At 45.6% G+C, this 19,720-nt stretch overlaps 1 protein-coding gene across 5 annotated transcripts in view; it reads left to right on the plus strand.

Moving 5' to 3' along the window:
• The window catches only part of TNFRSF19 (TNF receptor superfamily member 19), a 93,571-nt gene that overhangs the window by 22,167 nt on the left and 51,684 nt on the right, over positions 1-19,720 (plus strand). For all 5 annotated transcript variants that reach the window (XM_030307863.1, XM_030307853.1, XM_030307842.1 and 2 more), the window contains exons 3-4: positions 966-1,076; positions 14,777-14,955. In XM_030307863.1, coding sequence (XP_030163723.1) covers positions 966-1,076; positions 14,777-14,955 — 290 coding nt within the window. The remainder of the gene's footprint in view (positions 1-965; positions 1,077-14,776; positions 14,956-19,720) is intronic.

Below are 19,720 nucleotides of genomic sequence, written 5' to 3' on the forward strand. Positions count from 1 at the left end.
TGAGGTTCAGGTACGGCAAGGAAAATTTCCTTTCTTTCAGCTGGGGCTGTTAAACGTTCGAATGACTGGTCTAGGAGGGAGGTCGTGGAATTTCTTTCGCAAAGCCATTGCAGTCTCTTTGTGGCGGAATGGAGTCTCGTACCTCTCTTAAATAAAATCAGACTCCCTAAGATGGGTAGTCAAGGGGAGTTAAGAGAGGCGGGAAGATATTATTAGGCCTTTAGCCCCAGATCATTTTCTAGCGCTGAACTCCGCCTTGAGTCCTCCCCTCCTGCCTGCTCAAGAGGTTCAGGCTTTGATTTTATTCGATTAGTTTGCAGGACATCATTGAAGACACTCTCGTGTCAAGGTGGAGGCAGTTTGTACTAAATGATGGCTCATTATCACAACCATCAAAAACAATTTCCGCTACCCCTGTGTGTGACAGGCATTCTACAGAGCAACAGTCTGCTTGCCCAGTGCTTCTTACTTAGAAAAGGGAATAGGCCGTTCATTAAAAAAAAAAAAAAAAAGACCTCATTCAGGGAATACAGAGGAGAATCAGGTTTATTGATTTATTTATCCACTGACTTGTTCAGAAAGTGATTTTTCTTCCTAAAGTGAAAATTAAATCGGCCTCACTCCACATTAACATTGACATTCAGTGCTTATATGAACAACACTGATAGTGTTGCTGCTTTCTTGCAAAAAAAAAAAAATGTAATGAACTTACTTTAAAATAACGTTTTTGGGAGGCACCTGGGTGACTCAGGTGTCCGACTTCGGCTCAGGTCATGGTCTCACGATCTGTAGGTTTGAGCCTTGCATCGGGCTCTGTGCCAACAGTTCAGAGCCTGGAGCCTGCTTCCGATTCTGTGTCTCCCTCTCTCTCCCCATCTCCCGCTCACCCTCTGTCTCTCTCTCTCTCTCTCTCTCTCTCTCTCAAAAATAAAAAAATACAACGTTTGGGAAACTTTTTTTTTCAGGTATGTAGAGTGATTTGCGAAACGGGAGACTGTCGACAACAAGAATACAGGGATGGGTCTGGAAATTGCGTTCTCTGCAAGCAGTGTGGGCCAGGCATGGAGCTGTCTAAGGTAGGTATCGGATGCATGGAGAAGGGGTAGATCTGTGTTTTTAAAATACATTCTTTCTGGCTAGATTCTTTTAGTTAATTACTAGTGAAGATTTGACACCATGAGATAATTCTTGGATCATTAGGTTACTTTCTTTTTTTAATTTTTGGGTGGGGGTGCGTCTGGTGGCTCAGTGGGTTAATCATCCGACTTCAGCTCAGGTTATGATCTCATGGCTCCTGAGAGCAAGCCCCGCATTGGGCTCTGTGCTGATGGCTCAGAGCCTGGAGGCTGCTTCAGATTCTGTGTCTCCTCCTCTCTCTGCCCCTCCCTGGCTCACACTCTGTCTCTCTCTCAAAAATAAATAAACATTTACTTTTATTTTTAGTTTATTTATTTATTTTGAGAAAGAGCTGATGAGCAGGGGAGGGGCAGAGAGAAAGAGGGAGAGAGAATCCCAAGCAGGCTCCGTGATGTCAGCACAGAGCCCGACTCGGGGCTCAGTCTCACAAATCGTGAGATCATGACCTGAGCCGAAATCCAGAGTCAGATGCTTACCTGACTGAACCACCCAGGCGCCCGTCCCTATGTTACTTTAGCCAAAGATTGCACAGTTCTCTTTCCAATACCTTTGATTCATATGTCTTACTGAGATAAAGGAAGTAGGTTCCAATAATTAGAATTTAATACACGTTTTATGTAATTTGTGTTATCGTATTTCGTTGAAAGAATAGAATGATTAAGGTGTATTTGCATTAATTAAAAAGAATCAATGTTTACTAAAGATTTAAAAAGAAAGGAGTGATAAGAGAAAATGCTAGTGATACCTTCTCTTACTGGACCTTCTTTTTCTTAAAATGAATATTCCCATTGCTGGTCCAAAAGTAGCACCTACAGTAACCACGTCCCATGGTAGCAGTTACTTTCCAAACCAGGGTTTTTCACATTCTTTTGACAACGTGCATGATTGTTAGTCTCCCCATGTTGGGTGTATGTTACTCCCAAGATCGTTTTAAATATATTCATCTTGACCACTGTGTGTTAAGAAGCATATTTCAGAATCGTGGATGTTCTCACTGACTTCCTCTTTTATGGGCATGTTTGGAGCTAAACATCCATTTGCTTTATTTTCTGACCTTTTGAAGATGTTACTAGTTGTGGATAATCGGTATCTCATTTTGTTCTAAATCATCAGTCTTCCTCGCAGAAAAGGAACAAAAGGTTTTTCTTTTTACTTAGAGTGACGTTCCAAAGAGAAGTCCTTTTCCCCTACAGACTGCCCTCCTTTAATGTGGAGTCTTGTCACGCATAGAGTTTTGACCAATGATCTACAACCAGCAGGAAACAAAGTGTCATGCGTTCCCCAACTGATTCCCGGTGGATGGCTTTCCTCTGCTTGTTGTGTTAAGTAAGTGGTGCCTTTTAGTACCCAGGGCTTTTACATTTGGATTGAAGCTGGCCGACCTTCGGATCCTGTGTTATGTTGACTGTAGCATTTCCACCGCTGGTATTTTTCAGTCTCTGTTGATTGTAGTAAGGTGCATTTTCAGGTGGGTTTTGTTGTGTTGGTCGGACAGGGATTCTTTGGAGCCGACTGAAGGTCTGGGATCAGTGCGTAACGTAGTTACAAATGCAGGCAGTGCCCGAGAGGAAAGTAGATGATGAAGTTGCTACCCCTCAGAAGTTCTTCTTTTCCCAAATCTCTGTGCAAATCTGAGCGAAATGTCACAGATGCTGAGAGACGTATAAAACATTTTCGAGAGAATGCTTCCTTTCCTTCATCCTTTGAATTTAGAAAATATGACCTCCAAGTAATTTCTGGGGAATCAGACCAGACGATGAAGGTTCTATGAGTTCTAAATTTTTTTTTATTTAGTATTTAAAAAAAACTTTTTAAATGTTTATTTATTTTGAGATAGAGAGAGAGAGCGTGTGCGAGCGTGAATGGGGGAGGGGCAGAGAGAGAAGACACAGAATCCGAAGCAGGCTCCAGGCTCTGAGCTCTCAGCACAGAGCCCGACGTGAGGCTTGAACTCATGAACCGTGAGATCATGACCCGAGCCGAAGTCGACGCTTAACCGACTGAGCCACCCAGGCGCCCCTTTAGCATTTTATCTAAGCTGTTTTATTAAAAATTTTATTTAAAAACACCTAACTTTCTAATTGAAAAAATAGGATGAAGGTCCTATCAACTCTGATTTTTTTTTTTAATAATCCATCTACTGAGATGATCTGGTGATAGTTTTTCTATTTCGTAATTTTTCGTGGATTTCCAGAGGAAATGTTTTTTCTCTAGGTAGTAATTTCCCCCAAGTGTTGAAATAGGCGTTTTAACCCTCTGACACTGGAATCAACCAAAGGGAAGCCATCTGACTATTTCTGCCTTTATTACTTAGTGTATTTGTTAATATTCTGTTTCACTATTTACTATCATTTTCTTCATTTAAAAAAGACCAGGACAAACTGAGTGAGAAAGAATAAAACTAAAGGCAATATGTCACTGAAAACTTAGGGTAAGACCCACGCGGGTGCACAAATGTTACAAATGTATACGCCATGTCCCTGCACAGCCTGGGGTGTCCACCTTGAGGGTAGGCGTCTGGAGCTGACCTTGGCTTCCACCCCTGCTAGCTCCTAGCAGGCAGAGTATACCTTTGCTAAATGAGTGAGCAAGTCAGTCAACCTCAGATAGTTTTGGGAGAAAAAGGTGACACTTAAATCTTGTATTATAAAAGTTAATGAAGTGTGTGTGTGTGTGTGTGGTGTGTGGTGTGTTCAAATTATGTATTTGCCAAGTGTCTATCTTGGTTTTAGCTCCTAGTAAATACAAGTTCCCAACTTAGCCTTGCTTATGGCCTAAGGGAGCAAAGGAGTCAAACACGTCATTGGAGTATACATATTTGTTTCCTAGTTAACTAATCAAGACAAAGAGCTTGAGGTTTTTAATAAGCAATCACATTGGAGCCAGAAGTTTCTAAACTGTCCATTCCTGATTTTACAGTTTCTTCTTTCCGGGCTGCCTGATTAGGTCTTCTGTAGAACATACATCTTCAGAGGAAAAAAAATTAAGTTCTGAGTATATTAAAAATCAGATAAATCACTTAAATTAGCAAATATATTCAACAGGTTAGTCATGATGTCCAAGTTTTACATTTCTGGCTAAGAGTAAGCTTTTTTTTAAAAAAAAATAGTGAAATATTTATAATAATTGAATTGTTTTTTACTTCTTTCAACGAAATATAAGTTTGGATACCTGTTAATCTGTAATGAGATGACCTAAGTTCAGTAGTCCTTAGCTTTTTTAACTGAGGGTTAAAATTTTGGTTACCTGTGGTGCTTGAAATTTTGAATGCCCAATAAACAGTAAATATTTTAAAGTGAGTTATTAAAAAGTAGAAAAGCTGAATCAAATTACTGATAATCACAACTAAAGTTTTCTTTACATAAGGGTAAAAGAAAAAGTGCATTTTCACCAGACAGGAAAGCTTTCAAATACTATTATTCTGACATATTAAGTTAATTGTTTTGCTGTAGTAACATAACTTAAACTTGATGTCCATTTTCTAATATCATTTGTCTCTACCCAAATACCAAAAAGACTGGGTCATGAGGTTCTTCAAGTTATAAACGTGTTTATGTCTTAAACCTGAAGCCTGGAAATACTCTGGGTAAGGCAGGTAGAGTTAATATTTCCATCTGTGGCTTTATTACTCCTAATGATTATTTCTTTGGAATGCATTCAATTCTGGTTTGTTTTTTGTTTCCTCAAGATACCTGGGCTGACTTTCCCATTGTCAGGTCTCTGCCATTTAAAACATGTAGTTGGCTTTGGGGGAGTTACCGGAGTAGCATTCCTGGAGACAGTATGCTTTTTGGTACACCTGTCAGTGTGGTCAGTGGTTCCTCTGACCTCTTTTCACTTCCTTTCAATTATTAGATAGTAAGAAGTCTGCACAGAAGCTCCAGGCTCAATAATAACTATTGTTGCTTGTTTAGATTGAGACCTTTCCCGTTGCTACCCACTTTTTTTTAAGTTTATATATTTGAGGGGGGGGAGAGAGAGAGAGAGAGAGAGAGAGAGAGAGAGAGAGAATATCCCAAGCAGGCTCCATGCAGAGCCCAACTTGGGGCTGAAAACTCACAAACCACGAGATCATGACCTGAACTGAAACCAGATGCCCCCAATTAGCCACTTTTTAATGATACCTAGTTTGAACCTTTCACCCAGGATACTTTGGGTTATGTGCATGAAAAGGATTTCTTGTAACAAATTATGCACCTGCCTCTCAAATATGCTTTTAGTTGTATTCTGCAATACATATCATGCAACCAATAGGTATTAGCTAACGTTATTATAATGAGCCAGGTTCTATGTGATATTTATATATTAACTACTGAGTCCTTTTAACGTATTCTTAAATAGGGGATATAACGCCTCCTGTCTTATAGATGAGGAAACAGACACAGAGATGGTTAGCGGATCAGTCCATTGTCACCATTAGTAAGTGATGTGCTGGGAGAAGGCGGTGGGGTCACATGGGAGTAATGGTCTTTTTCTCATTTTGAATAATGCTCGAGTACGGTGCTACAGTCGAATTCGCTGCGATGACGGAATGGTCTGTGTCTCCACTGGCCAACACGGGGTTACTAGCCACTTGAAATGTATTCATGAACACCTGAAAGGTAGCTTGTGTCACCGGAAGCACTGGGTTTTACATTTTATTGCGTTGTAATTGATTAAAATTTGAGTTTTGCCACATGCAGTTGTGGCTGTCGTATTAGACACTGCAGCTCTAGAGTGGTGAACATTCCTGCCAAAATTCTGGCCCAGGACCGACTTCCTAAAACAAAGGGATCTCCAAATCATGTTGACCTCATGCTTGTGCATTCCAGGAGCTGCCTTCCTGGTCAGCCTTCCTTCCTCCCCTTCCTCGTCTGAGCAGGCCCTGGGCCCCGGCCACCGCTCTCCAAACACCCACCTGCTGCTGCTTCTGTTTGGTCCGGCCACATGGGCGTCCTGGGTGCGGCTCTTCACAACCGGGTGGTGCCCTCTGTGTCCCCCTCTTGTGCCTTCTGAGCTGTCTTCCGGCCTTAGCTCTTTTGGTTTCCAGTTCTTTCCCCTGAAAGGCCCAAGCATCCCGGCTACTCAGTCAAGTTCTTTTTAGTCATGCCAGGCTCGTGGGTCGTCTTTCCTGTGTCTTTGGGAAAGTGTAGGACAGGCCATGGAGCCGAGCGGGGTCCGCTTTGAGGACGCTCTCCCATGGAACCATAGTCGCTTCCTCTTCCATGACGGGCCTTAGGTTTCAAAAGTTTATGAGGAAGAGAATTGATAATGCCTTCTTCCTATTTCTGAGGCAAAAAAATACAAACTGTTGTTTTCATAGCTCCATAAGCGGTGCATGCTGGACGTTTGGAGCCACGAATGTGCACAGGAGAGCTACACGGCTGGCCTTGCGGCTCACGAAATAAGCAGCTTGGCGATATGTGGGAGAGGATGACTTTTGTTGTCCCCGAGTGACCACATTAGCCGTTTACTTCTTACCGTCTAGAATCTGCGCGGCCACAGCCCCTCCTCCTCACCGAGTATTATTGCCAACAATGTGCTTTTAACATGATCGCCTCCCAGCAGTAAACCAGGAAACTAGTTTTTGCATGAACCACTTGAAATAGTCTTCAAGCTTCTGGCACGGTTTTCAAAGGAAGCTTTTCTAACCAATTATTGGGAGGACTTTTGCTAATGTGAAAAAATTAATTCTCGTAAACAACAACACACTTTGCTCCCCACGGGTGCGTGCCTGGCTTCCGAGTTTTGAAGACATCTACTTTTTGGAAGCTATTTTCATCCCCATGAAGAAGTCACACATGCACACAAAAAAATTAAAGTAATTTGCAAGCATGAAAAAGATTCATTTCTGCCATTTAATTACAGTGTTGCTCACTTATTCTGTTTAATTATACCTAATCGAGCCCAGCGGTGTTTGGCAGATATTAGCAAGCTCTAGCTGTAATTTTTCTTTAAAAAACTCAGTTACAGATTTTTCATAAACTGGAAGTTGGTGGGAGGTGGGGGGGGGCGGAACTGTCTTTGGTGTTGTTTATTAAAGGATATTAAAAAGCTGATTCTAAATACCAGGCACATAAATCTAATTTGTCATATCCATTTGCATGCGCTAGACTTTCTCTACGAATAACTTCTTCTCGGTCCAGATTTGAGCTTTTAAAGTTCAAAGAACCAAAGTTAATAACTTACTGGCTTGCTTTCCCAGTGAATAGTGCTTCGACCCGAGGCCCCCCAAATGTGCTTCCTGGCCAGTCGATGGTCTGTGAGCGCTCCCCTCTGGTCTGGGGAGCTGCTCCTGGAGCGTGTAGGTGGGATCCACTTGTGTTTTTTGCTAAGTGTTGAATTTGCAGAGGGCGAAGAGAGAGAAGGGGATTTGAGGACTGTTTACCTCTGAGTCGTTTTGCCACTGGAAAGCCACCAAATGTGGCTTAAAAATATTGGGCAGGGTGTCAGAGCTCCCGCTGCTGCCAGCTTGGGTGGAAATGGCCCAGCTGGACGCAGCCCTTCTCCTGCCTTGGAACCAAGATAAGGAAGCCGCACACACACACACACACACACACACCCCACGCCGCCCACCTGCACCGGCCCACACCGTCTACGTGGCCTTACCACGTGGGACACTGCCGTGGCCTCTGTAGGCTAGCGCTGCCTACAATAAAGCAATAATGATACTACTAATGAAACAACAACAACTTAGGAAATGGTGCCTTCAACCATACTCGTTCATCCATTGTTTGGTCAGCAAACATTGCTGTGTTACTCACCGGCCTGGTATGCGTTGTTAAAGAAGAAGGTATTCCATGGCACTTTTTAAGGATGGCAAGGCAGGCTTTAGGGATGGAGGGGGACGGCCACAGTGGGATCTTACAGTGGACGGGGGAGCCAGGGGGCTCCGTCCCCATGCAGCATGAGCTCACGGGAATGGATCGCCAAGGAGCAAGGGGCAGCGGGTAGAAGATCGCTGAGGGGAAGCAGCCGGGGGCAGGGGGGGCCTGGCCAACGCAAATGTAACAATTCTCTGCTGGAGATGATAAGCCAGGGTGACCGAGCTTCAAACGGAGGAGGAGGAACGTGAGCAGATGTTAAGGGTGGGTGGTTCTGGTGCAGCTGACGGAGCAGAGCATTTGCTAAGGCGGATTTTGTAAGGAGGTACACAGATGGGCCCAGAGGAGGGTCAAGGATCCTGGCTGAAGTTTGGTCAAGCGAAGAAGCTTCATAAGTACCACGTACTCTGAGAGGCTCTGGGGAGAGAGTGGTGGAGGGAGGCGTCAGATACTGGGGATTGTTCTCTTATTGTAGAATTTGGGGAAATAGGTAGGACTCGTATAGCTGTGCTTTATTTATTTGTTTATTTATTTATTTGCAATGGTTTTTTTTTAATGGGTTATTCTTCATGTGTATATTTTCCCACCTCCAAGCTCATTAATAAAAAAGGTTCCCCAGGGACTCAGGGACATCGTTAAGTATTTCTCCAAAGGTACCAAGTCGTAATTTCAAAACTAAAGACTCTAGGATTATGTTAAAGGCTAAATGCATTTCTACCACTGATATGAATGGCCAGACCGCGCTCCATAAAAATAAAAGTCGCATCTCTAATGCGGACACCCAGGCTGATGACTAACGCCCCCACTCCTGTCCCGGTCCCCTCCCACGTATCCTCCCTCACCAAACACACATGTAGTCCTTCCAAGGAAATGGTGAGAGGGAGAGCTCTAGTTGTGACCTGGGAAGTTTCAGAGAACCACAGCAGGACAGAGGGGAAAGCCGTAAAAACAGACTTCGCTCAGGAACTATCGCAATAGGGAAAGAGAGGCCTCAGTATGGAACTGGGCTCAATTCCAAATACAACATGGACAAGAGGGGATTTTAGCCAAGGGGCCAGGTGGGGGGCAGTGGACGGAAAATTCCTAAGAGGAAACATCAGGGGAAAGGGGATTGTGGCTAAAGCAGACCTAACGGGATTCTTGCTGAAGGCAGGCCAGGGTGGCCAGAGGGTGGAGGGGCAGGAAGCAATTTGACCAGGTATGGAGGGTGAGCAGATAGGAGGGTAGGGGATTCTGGCTAACCAGGCACAGGAGTCTCAGACAACGGGCTCTGGAGCACAAGGCACGGGGTTGGGCCTAAACTGGAAGGCAGCTCCCAGGAGCCCCTGAAGGCTGCTCAGACAAGCTCAGCGGGACCCCAGTCAGCACGGCCAGCTTACTCTCTTTCTGAGGACCTCTTTGTTTCCCTCACCACAAACCCATTCCTACATTCTTTCCTTCCCAGCGGCAGTATACTAGCGTGCTGGGGAAAACCGCACGCCTAGGGGAGTTGCCCCCTTTCTACCCAAAAGTAATGGAGGGAAGGCCCAAAAGATGGCATGCTGTTGTCATCCGCGGCGGAGTTAGGCCACTGACCAGGGCCCGCGTACTTCAGCAGGACGCCCACGGCTGCCCCCTCCGTCCCGGCACTTGGGGTGCAGGGTGAGTGGGCTCCAGCGGAATGGATTCAGCTGTAGCCGCACCGTGGCGGGCTCTCCATATGCAGACGCGGAGAGCTCTCCGAGACGCACCGAGGGGGGGAAACTGAAAAAACTAGCTGCGGAACAGCGTGTTAAAACGCGCGCGCGGGGGCGCCTGGGTGGCTCGGTCGGTTTAAAGCGGCCGACTTCGGCTCAGGTCATGATCTCATGGTCCGTGGGTTCGAGCCCCGCGTCGGGCTCTGTGCTGATGGCTCGGAGCCTGGAGCCTGTTTCCGATTCTGTGTCTCCCTCTGTCTGTGACCCTCACCCGTTCATGCTCTATCTCTGTCTCAAAAATAAATAAACGTTAAAAAAAAAAAATTTAAAAAAACGCGCGCACGCGGAAGACATGGGATGTTTCGGGAGGTTCTCCCAAAAGCTGGTGGCAGTGTTTGCCTGTGTGGAGGGAACGGGACGTGAGACCAGGGATGGGAAGGAAGGTGCACTGTTTGATTTTTTTTTTAATACAAATCTTGTGTGCAGTGGAAGTTTTCTTCAGCATAAAAAAGGGATGAAAGACAGCAGAAACAGTCACTGGCCCTAGGGGAGTGGACACAGGGTTAGAAAGGCACAGTCTCAGTGCTCTCTGAGCAGTGTTACTCTCTGGGCCGGGAGGCTGGGGGGGGCCGTTCTCTACGCCGTTGGCCTTTTTTCCTTTTTCTCTCACTAGTTATTTATTGAACTTAATGGAAGGGTTTCAGGCATTTTTAACACCTACTTTTACTGAATGAAATAAAAACATCAAAGTAGACATTTATATTGGGGGGTAATTTAAGTTTATATGCTGTTTACTTTATAGCCTGGATTCAAATAATTGCAGGGTCTCTGTGTTTATGGTGCTTTAGAAATAGACAATTAGCTCTAAAAGCGATTGCTGCCATGGACACCATGCTATCACTAATTCCTCGGAAATACCTTCTCTGAATTTCTGGTTAATTCAATGGTTAATTCAAGATTTCTGGTTGTTGTTTTTTTTTAGTATATTTATTGTCAAGTTAGCTAACATACAGAGTATAACAGTGTGCTCTTGGCTTCGGAAGTAGCTTCCCATGATTCATCCGCTTCCATCCAACACCCAGTGCTCATCCCAACCAGTGCCCTCTTCATGCCCGTCACCCATTTTCCCCGCCCCCCCATCAACCCTCAGATTGTTCTCTGTATTTCAGTCTCTTATGGGTTTGCCTCCCTCTCTGTTTGAAACTGCTTTTCCCCTTCCCTTCCCCCATGGTCTTCTGTTAAGTTTCTCAGATTCCTCTCAAATACAGAACGATCACTTCATAAGTTTCTTAGACCATCATGAAGTGCAAGCATGTTTTAAAAGTTTAAAAATAATATTAGGTCGGTGTTTTAATGTTGTCTTTCAAAAAATGACAAATACTTTAGAGAAAATATATTTTAAACTGAATTCCTTCAAATAATCAATCTCTGTATAAAGGTTCCTAGGAGACTATACGGTTCACTGTACCTGTTCAGTACATTTAGGTATTATTTTGTGATCAACCTCTCACCTAAATCTACTCCAAAATTACTGTTGTTGCCCAGTAAAACATTAAAATCTAGCAGAACTAGTAAATTAATATCCAGACAATAAGGCAAAATTATGATGCATTAGGAGCCTGGCTTTGTTGTTTTTTTTCATATGTAATTTGGTCCCAATATAGAATGGACTAGAAGGAGCACCTGGCTGGCTCAGGTCCCTGGGGCATGCGACTCTTGATGTTGGGTTCATCAGTTCAAGCCCCACACTGCGTAGAGATTACTTAAAAATAAAATCTTGGTGGTGCCCGGGTGGCTCAGTAGGTTGAGCGGCCCGACTTCGGCTCAGGTCATGATCTCACGGTCTGTGAGTTCGAGCCCCGCGTTGGGCTCTGTGCCAACAGCTCAGAGCCTGGAGCCTGCTTGGGATTCTGTGTCTCCCTCTCTCTCTGCCCCTCCCCCATTCATGTTCTGTCTCTGTCTCAGAAATAAATAAGCATTAAAAAAAATTTTTTTTAAATAAAATCTTTAGAATGGACCAAAAAAAAAGCTCCACGAAATCCTCATTCTATGAAGTAATAACGACATGTAAATGACACACCATGGTGTATGGCAGAAACACGGGGTCAAAACGGTTCCCGTGTACCATTGTAAACTCTGGATCCATCAGGACTCAAAAGTGTTTGTTGTTTTTTTCAAAAGAGATGAGACCCGTCAAAACACCTACTCTGTAGTTCTTTCAAGTTGGGCGTCCACTTGGCTGTCTGTCTAGTTCGTTTCTCAGGATGGAAGAGGAAGTGAACTGCTGGAGGCAGAGATACTGAGCAGGAGCAAGAATGATTGTTCACTGCCCGGCAGGGGAATAAAACCGCAAACTGCCCACCCAGCGCACGCACTTGACCCAGGCAGGTGCGGCTAGTTGTATTCCACGTACCGTTGTTAAAAGACGGATAATTCCATTTAGACTATTTTATTCAACGAAATAACTTAGGTGGAAAGTGGTCTTTTCTGGCAACCCAGCAAAACACTGGAGCCTGAAGGTCCCCTGTGGGGCTTTATCATAGTTAAATCAGAACACTTGGTTTGTTGGGCCGTAGAGAATGTAAAAGGGTATCATTTATCTGGTGAGCGCTCACTCTGTGTTCGATTTATAATTTACAGCTTGTCTATGTTTTTTCCCTTTTATTCCTCAAACAGCCCTGGAGGGCAGGCGAGTACTGCCCCCCTCTCGCAGATGTAGCGACTGAGGATCAGAGTTCCCCAAATAGCTTAGCTGACGGGTGGCAGCGTTGGCCTTCAAGCTCATGTGTCTTTGGCTCCATTGTCAGACACACTTTTTCTTCCATATCAGCCTCGCTGGAAAAACGGCATTCATGTATTCCCAGCTAAGACACCTTCTTGTCTTTCTCATTTCTCTTTCCCTTTGTTTTGCCTCTTCTGCCCTCTTCCTTTTCCTTTCTTTCTTTGGTTGGGTTGTAACTTGTATATGAGACCCTTCCAGTCCCAGCCGCCTGGATCCAAGTGTGATTTTGAAACTTGGCTCTTGCGTGAACCTTTGACGTGGAGGTGCCGAACCTGTGGACAGCGAGGTCCCCCACGCCCCTACCCAAATGTCACACCTACCACCCTTTGATCCCGAAAGATTGTGACAGGGCGGCTCCATCTACACTGAAAGAGAGCCTTGGGATGCACTCGGCTCTCTCGGCAACTAACGTACTGGGCAAAAACCCACTTCTGCCCCCGTACAGAAGCACAGCGCCCACGTACAAAGCACCAAAACCAGCAGGGACCTCCCTGCAAAGACCTAGTGTACCCCCCAAGAAATTCTTTTTGAATACGTACCTTTGTTGTTTTCCGTGTGCCAGAGTCATAGATGCGTTTTGCCAAAGAGTAAATTATCAGAGAATTACGAAAATTCAAAACACCTCATAATTTCACTATCCCCCCTCTCCCCCTCCCCCCCCCCCCCCCGCCCCCCCCCCCCCGCCCAAGATAATCTCTAGTGAATCCATTCTTCAAGTCAGATTTTTTTTTTTCCTTCTGTCTGTGCCTTGGTTTAGGACACTAGGGATTAAGAAGGTTGTTGACCTTCTGCTTTTTTGGTCCCCTACCCTTTGTTGTGCATGTTCAGGGCCTCACATGTGAAAGGCGAGCTGAGTAACTGAAATGAGGAAGGAACGTACTGCTCCTCTAAGACGTGAACGAGTTTATTAGCCAAAATATTCTGAATATTTTATTCAGTAGCTTATTGAGTACAGGGACACTACCCTTTGTGTTCGTTTTTGATTTGTTTTTGACCGATAAATACCGCTTAGCTGACTGTGCATGTAACTACAGATCAAGGATTTTAGGCATGTAAGTTTTATAGGCAAATGGGCATTTTGAATGAGCGGGGATTTGCATTCTGCATCCAAGTTTACAGGGGAGGGGGCCAAGAGATATTGGTGAGGCTCTTCTCCTCTGCTGCATTGAGCTGTGTTTGTGGGCTTGCTCGGTATGCTCTCCCAGACGGAGAGAGAACGTACCCGACAGATCCCACAGTGTCGTGGTGTGGAATCTGATTCCGGAATTCAACTGGGTAGGTTCAAATCCTGCTTCTAACATTAGCTATGTCACCTGGTTTCAGGTACATACCTTCTGGGAAGCTCCCTACCCCCATTCATGAAATGGGAATAATGATGGTGGTTCCCTCATCGGGAAGAAGTATGAATCATGAGATAATGTGCACCGAGTAACCCAATCGATGTTATTGATTATTATTAACCAACTCAATGTCACTGAGTATAATAATTACACTATTATTAATGCTTTTGTAAGGGACGGACACGTACTTCTCATTCTGTGTTATAACTTATTTTAAAAGCGATTGTGAACACGTGTCTACACCATTCTTTGTGATGTTGCATCGGTATTTGCTTACACGGCAGGCTATGATTTATTTGGTTCTGGACCTTGTGGAAATGAACCATGTGTGCTGCTCATCCTTGGACCTTTGGTGTCACACAGTTGAATCCAAACAAGAATTCCGTATTCTTCTAAGAAATAGGGAGGAACCTTCCTACTATCACACAACCATAAACGGCTAAACATTTCAAGGTGCCTCTTCTGGGTAGACCTTCCAGATCGTCAGCTTAGGAAATTTCTTACCGGTTAGCCTCGGTTTGAAAATATCAACCGTTGTTGTATGGAAACCAGTTTGACAATAAATTTCATAGTAAAAAATAAATAAATGAATAAAAATGGAAAAAAAAAAAAAAAAGAAGCTATCACCATTGCTATCAGAGTCCGTATTTCCTGCCCTGATAAGTGAATAAGCGTCTGAGTTTTTCTCTGACTTCAGTTTCTGAACATGCACATGACTGGCTTAATTGGAGAAGAAGAAAGGGCCATAATTCTGCCATAAACTGGCCATAATGCAGCAGCGGGGGTCCCGGAGGACCTTTCTTATGCAAATGCTCATGGCTTCTTGAATAAAGTGGATGACTAAGAATACTTAATGCAGTAAGAGAGATGATTAGCAGCGGGAGACACATTTGAACTTGCCGGAAGAGCTGCCTTTGTGTCCAGGAAAACCCACTCCGTAGTTATTAGACCAGCTCTTCCTTTTATCCCCGCCGTCCTTCCGTCTTTTTCACGCTTGCGACGTCTGAATAGCGTTCTGGTGCTTGTGAATCCCTGCAGGAATGTGGCTTTGGCTACGGGGAGGATGCCCGGTGCCTGACCTGCCGGCCGCACCGGTTCAAGGAGGACTGGGGCTTTCAGAAATGCAAGCCGTGCCTGGAGTGCGCCGTGGTGAACCGCTTCCAGAAGGCCAACTGCTCTGTCACCAGCGACGCCGTCTGCGGGGACTGCTTGCCAGGGTAGGTTGCACGATTTCTCTGCCTCATAATTACTGGCTTAAGTTTTTAAGGCTTTTTTTTAATGTTGGTTTATTTTTGAGAGAGAGAGAGAGTGCAAGCACAAGCAGGAGAGGTGCAGAGAGGAGGTGGGGGGGGGAGGGGACAGAGGATCCGAAACGGGCTCTGAGCTGTCAGCACAGAGCCCGACGCAGGGCTCGAACTCACGAACCATGAGATCATGCCCTGAGCGGAAGTCAGACGCTTACCCCGACTGAGCCACCCAGGCCTCCCTGGATTATTTTTAAGCGGGCTTTTCCCTTGTTCCCTCTCAAGTGTGAACCCACACCGATGGGAAGCGGAACACATTTGTCGCATGGTCGTGACTCCATCCGTGCCCGCTGCGCACTGTGCACTGTGACAGGTGCTGGTTATAAATAAAGTGAATAAGCACACTAACAAAGGATTAGCGTCGCGAGACCCTGAAGCGTTCCCTATAAATCGACGAAAAAGAAAATGTGGACAAGTGGACAAACGAGCGGACGGGCAGTTCACAAAAGAGGAAACACGTGTGGCCTGTGAGCAGATGGCGATGCTCATCCTCGTTTGTGATCACAGAGATGTGGATCACAGGTGTTCACTCATTTCCGCGGGTTTTTGTGAAGCGGCTTTGGGAGAAGCGAGGCGTTGCTGAGGTACAGAGGCCGAGCGCCCTACCTGCGTGAAGCTTGTGTCCTAATAAGAGATTTAGAAAGGGCCAAACAGTGAATAACACAGAAGTGAGTTCTGTTGTAGGAGAGGAACCTGGAGCGGGTGAGGCGAACCAGGCGTGCCCGGGGTGGGTGATCAGGGCAGGGGCCTCTGAGCAAGACTCAGAGCAGCTGTGTTGGGGAGGGGCACTGCTGCGGACACAGGGGATGCGGAGACAGACCCTGTCGTGGACATGACCCTGGAGTTCGGGCCCCCGAGGAGGTCTAGGCTCGAGGTCACTGCAGAGGTGTGGCTCTTGCTTGGGACGTAGCGAGAGCATGCCCACAGGTCACCGAAAGGCACCGTGGCTCTTGCTGAGGTCAGAGGGGAAGACAGACCTGTGGGCCTGAAGGGCAGAAACAGGGTAGGAAAGAGCCTTACGGGCTACGTGTGATGCTATGCGATGATTCAGCATCTGAACCGGTGCAAATTGTAATTGTGTAACACCGGAAACACGGGCAGTGGAAGGATAACCAGCTCTTGGCCTCCACCCAAATGAAAATCTTTCGTGCTCCAAAGGATATCATCAAGAAAACGAAAAGACAACCTGCAGAATTAGAGAAACTATTTGTAAATCATATAGGTGACTAGGGACTGTCTCATCTAGAATACGTAAAGAACTCTTACAACTCACTCATGAAAAGACCAATAACCCAATTAAAATATGGGTGAAGGATCTGAATAGACATTTCTCCAAAGAAGACATTCAGGCAGCCAGTAAGCACATGAAAAGATGCTCAATGTCAGGGAAATGCAAATTAAAACCACATACTTCAAGCCCACTAGAATGGCTGCGACCAAAAAGACAGACAATGACAAGTGTTGGTGAGAAGAAACTGGAACGGTCCTTTCTCGATAGAGACAGAAATTCAATTAGTGGTTTCCTGGGGCTGGTGGCTGGGGAGCGTGGGGAGGAGTGAGGGGTGACCACTCAAGGGTACAGGCTTTCTTTTTTTGGTGTGATGAAAATGTCTAACACTGGTCATTCCAATGGTTGCATGCCTCTGTGAGGACACTCAAGGCCATTTAATTGTGTACTTCACGTGGGTGGATTATAAGGTATGTGAATCAGGTATCAGTAAATCTGCCATTAAAAAAAAGGAATGGTCTATAATCTCAGACGATGCTGATACCTATGAATATCATCAGCCGGAGTTCTGACCTTGTGCAAATCTGATTGAGGAACACAAACCCAACGTCTGACGCATCTCCGTTGTTCCTCTTCTACAAGTCTGATAAAAGCACGTGGGTGCCCTTCATCTTTGGGGCAGGGAGAAGAGGTCCTGAGGAGATTCAGGGGGCAGCGGGAGGTGCGGAAAAGCACAGGACCCAGGGTCTCGGTTTTTACAAAGAAGGAGCCCACAGGGATATGCTGTAGAGTCTGAGACAGGACGCACTCTCCCCAGGACCTCCCACCAGAAGTGCTTCCTCATGCTTAACCTCATTCGTTGTCACCTGAACCCACTGGCTTAGCTTCTGTAATGTTTGCTCATTTTTAAGTAAATGCTGAGATGTGGGAAAGTCAGATACAAGGGAGTAGACATTTGAATGATGTTTCATAGTTTATTGATATGATTAGTTTAAAATTACATCCTTTCTAAGCCAGCATGAATGTATGAGGCAGGCAATAATTATATAGTGACTTTAACCCAGGCTTTCCAGAGTGTTTTAAAGTGCTCACCCAGGTTGACTCTATTTGTGTGAAGAAGGTAAACAGTTGGAACCCGTTTTATAGATAGGAAAAACTGAGGCAGAAAGAAAATAAGCAAATTGCATATAGCTCTCAGAAAAATGATGCCGGGGCGCCCGGGTGGCTCAGTCGGTTGAGCGTCCGACTTCGGCTCAGGTCATGATCTCGCGGTTCGTGGGTTCGGGCCCCGTGTCAGGCTCGGGACTGACAGCTCGGAGCCTGGAGGCTGCTTGGGATTCTGTGTCTCCCTCTCTCTCTGCCCCTCCCCCACTCACACTCTATCTCTTTCAAAAAATAAACATTAAAAAAAAACGTTTTTAAGAAAAGGAATAAAAAGCAATAATTTAAAAAAAAAAAAAAAAAAGAGTCCTCTGCTGTCCTAAGGTTCAGCCCCAATAGGACAGCGGCTGCCTTTTCCCCACAAGCAGTAGGGCGTGGAAATAGTGTGTCCCCTGTGCCTCGGTGTGAGTGATTGGAGCCTCAGTGCCCTTGTTCCCAAATGTGTCCAACGACTTCAGGCCAGTTCCTTAATTTCTCTGACACCTGTTCTTCTCACCTGTACGTTGTCATCTGATAAAACCGACCTGCAGCATCGCTGGAAGGATCGAGGATACACTGCATGTAAAGCGCCCAGCAGAGTGCCTGGCCCTAGTAAGCACTAAATACGTATCTGACATCCTCACCAATCAGTGTTACTAGAAGCCAGTGAAAGCTTTATTTACCTGACTGCTTCTTTTTTGGTTTTTTTGTGAGGCGTTTTTAGAGTGTGGCCAGTGGGCCTGCAGCCACCTTCTCTGTCTCCTGTGTTCCCATCCCTTCTCTGCCAAGGGGACATGGGCCCCCGCCTGGAAGGATAACCCAGCCCCTACCAGTTCTTTGCTGCTTCTCGTGACGACGATAGCTGACGTTTATTGAGCATTTATGATGAGTTGAGCACTGTGTGCAGGTTAGCTTATTTAATCATCAAAACCACTCCGTAAACCAGGGATTAATATCAAACCCCCTTTAACACGGGAAAATTGATCCTTGGAGGGGATAAATGACACGCCCAAGGTCACCCCGCTTGTCATGCTGCTGCTGAGCCCCTATGCCTAACCACATGTCTGGTGTCACAGGGAGCCCTCCCCTGGAGCCTCTGTGACTGAGGCGAACCGTGCGGCCTGCCACAGCCCTTCTGTGCCCCACCCCCAGTACACCCTGGTGCCCCGCCAGCCTCCTTGCCTGAATTGCCTTGGCGGGCTCTCTCATCTTGACATGGGGCCCCCCTTGCCCATTCTCAGAGCATGGGCAGGGTATCCAGCGTGAGATCACTAAGCACCGCACTGTTCTTGGCCCTGACCCTGATGGTTCATCTCCTCGTAGGTATTTGTTCGCTTTCAAGGGGCCCTTGCTGTCAGTTGCTAAGGAACGTAAACAGTAGGCTGTCCGTCGGTATGAAGCTGGGTGCCGGTGAGAGAATGGGAGAGAACAGAGTGGTCATCCAGTACGTAGAACATCCACTGCAGAACGTTTGACCGTGGCCTGACTGTAATACACAGGACATGGTGACTGCCTTCCGGGCTGTATTGAGCGAGCTCAGTTTAAAACGAGAGCTGGACTGTGGTGTGTCGTTTTCCCTGCAGAAATGCTTTCATTGATTGAACAGTTGACGGTTTACAACCAGGTTTTCTTAAAATGGCCCTTTTCAAACATGGCGTTCGTCAGGCAAACTGGTGTTACTTGGATTGAGTTCAATTAAAAATTCTTTTCGAATTCAGTGTTGGAGAAAGTTTTGGGTCTAAAAGATGTATTTACTGTGATTAGGTAAAATCCAGCATGATTTCCTTTTTCTGTGTGCATTAGCCATGCGAACGCCCAGAGTAAAATTCGAAGTTCCCCTATGGATCCCAGTTTAGCCAAACACCTGTATATGTCCTGATCCCTTTTATTTCATTTTATTTTTCAAATTTTTTATATGTTTTTAATTTATTTTTGAGACAGAGACAGAGCATGAGCAGGGGAGGGGCAGAGAGAGAGGGAGACACAGAATCGGAAGCAGGCTCCAGGTTCTGAACGGTCAGCACAGAGCCCGACGCGGGGCTTGAACTCACGTACCACGAGATCATGACCTGAGCCGAAGTCAGAGGCTCAACCGACTGAGCCACCCAGGCACCCCTCATTTTATTTTTTAAAATTTGTGTCCTTTCTCACTTGGTCAGAAAGCAGAGTTACCAATGTTTCTGTGTCCCTAAAACCATGGCAGTCTAAGCAAGAGAAGGTAAAATATTTTTTAAAGATTGATACGTTTCTTTATCCACTTAATATTTTCAGTTACGTATTTTTTAAAGATTTTTATTTTTATTAAATGCT

This window comes from Lynx canadensis, chromosome A1, assembly GCF_007474595.2.
Source record: "Lynx canadensis isolate LIC74 chromosome A1, mLynCan4.pri.v2, whole genome shotgun sequence".
Lineage (NCBI taxonomy): Eukaryota > Metazoa > Chordata > Mammalia > Carnivora > Felidae > Lynx > Lynx canadensis.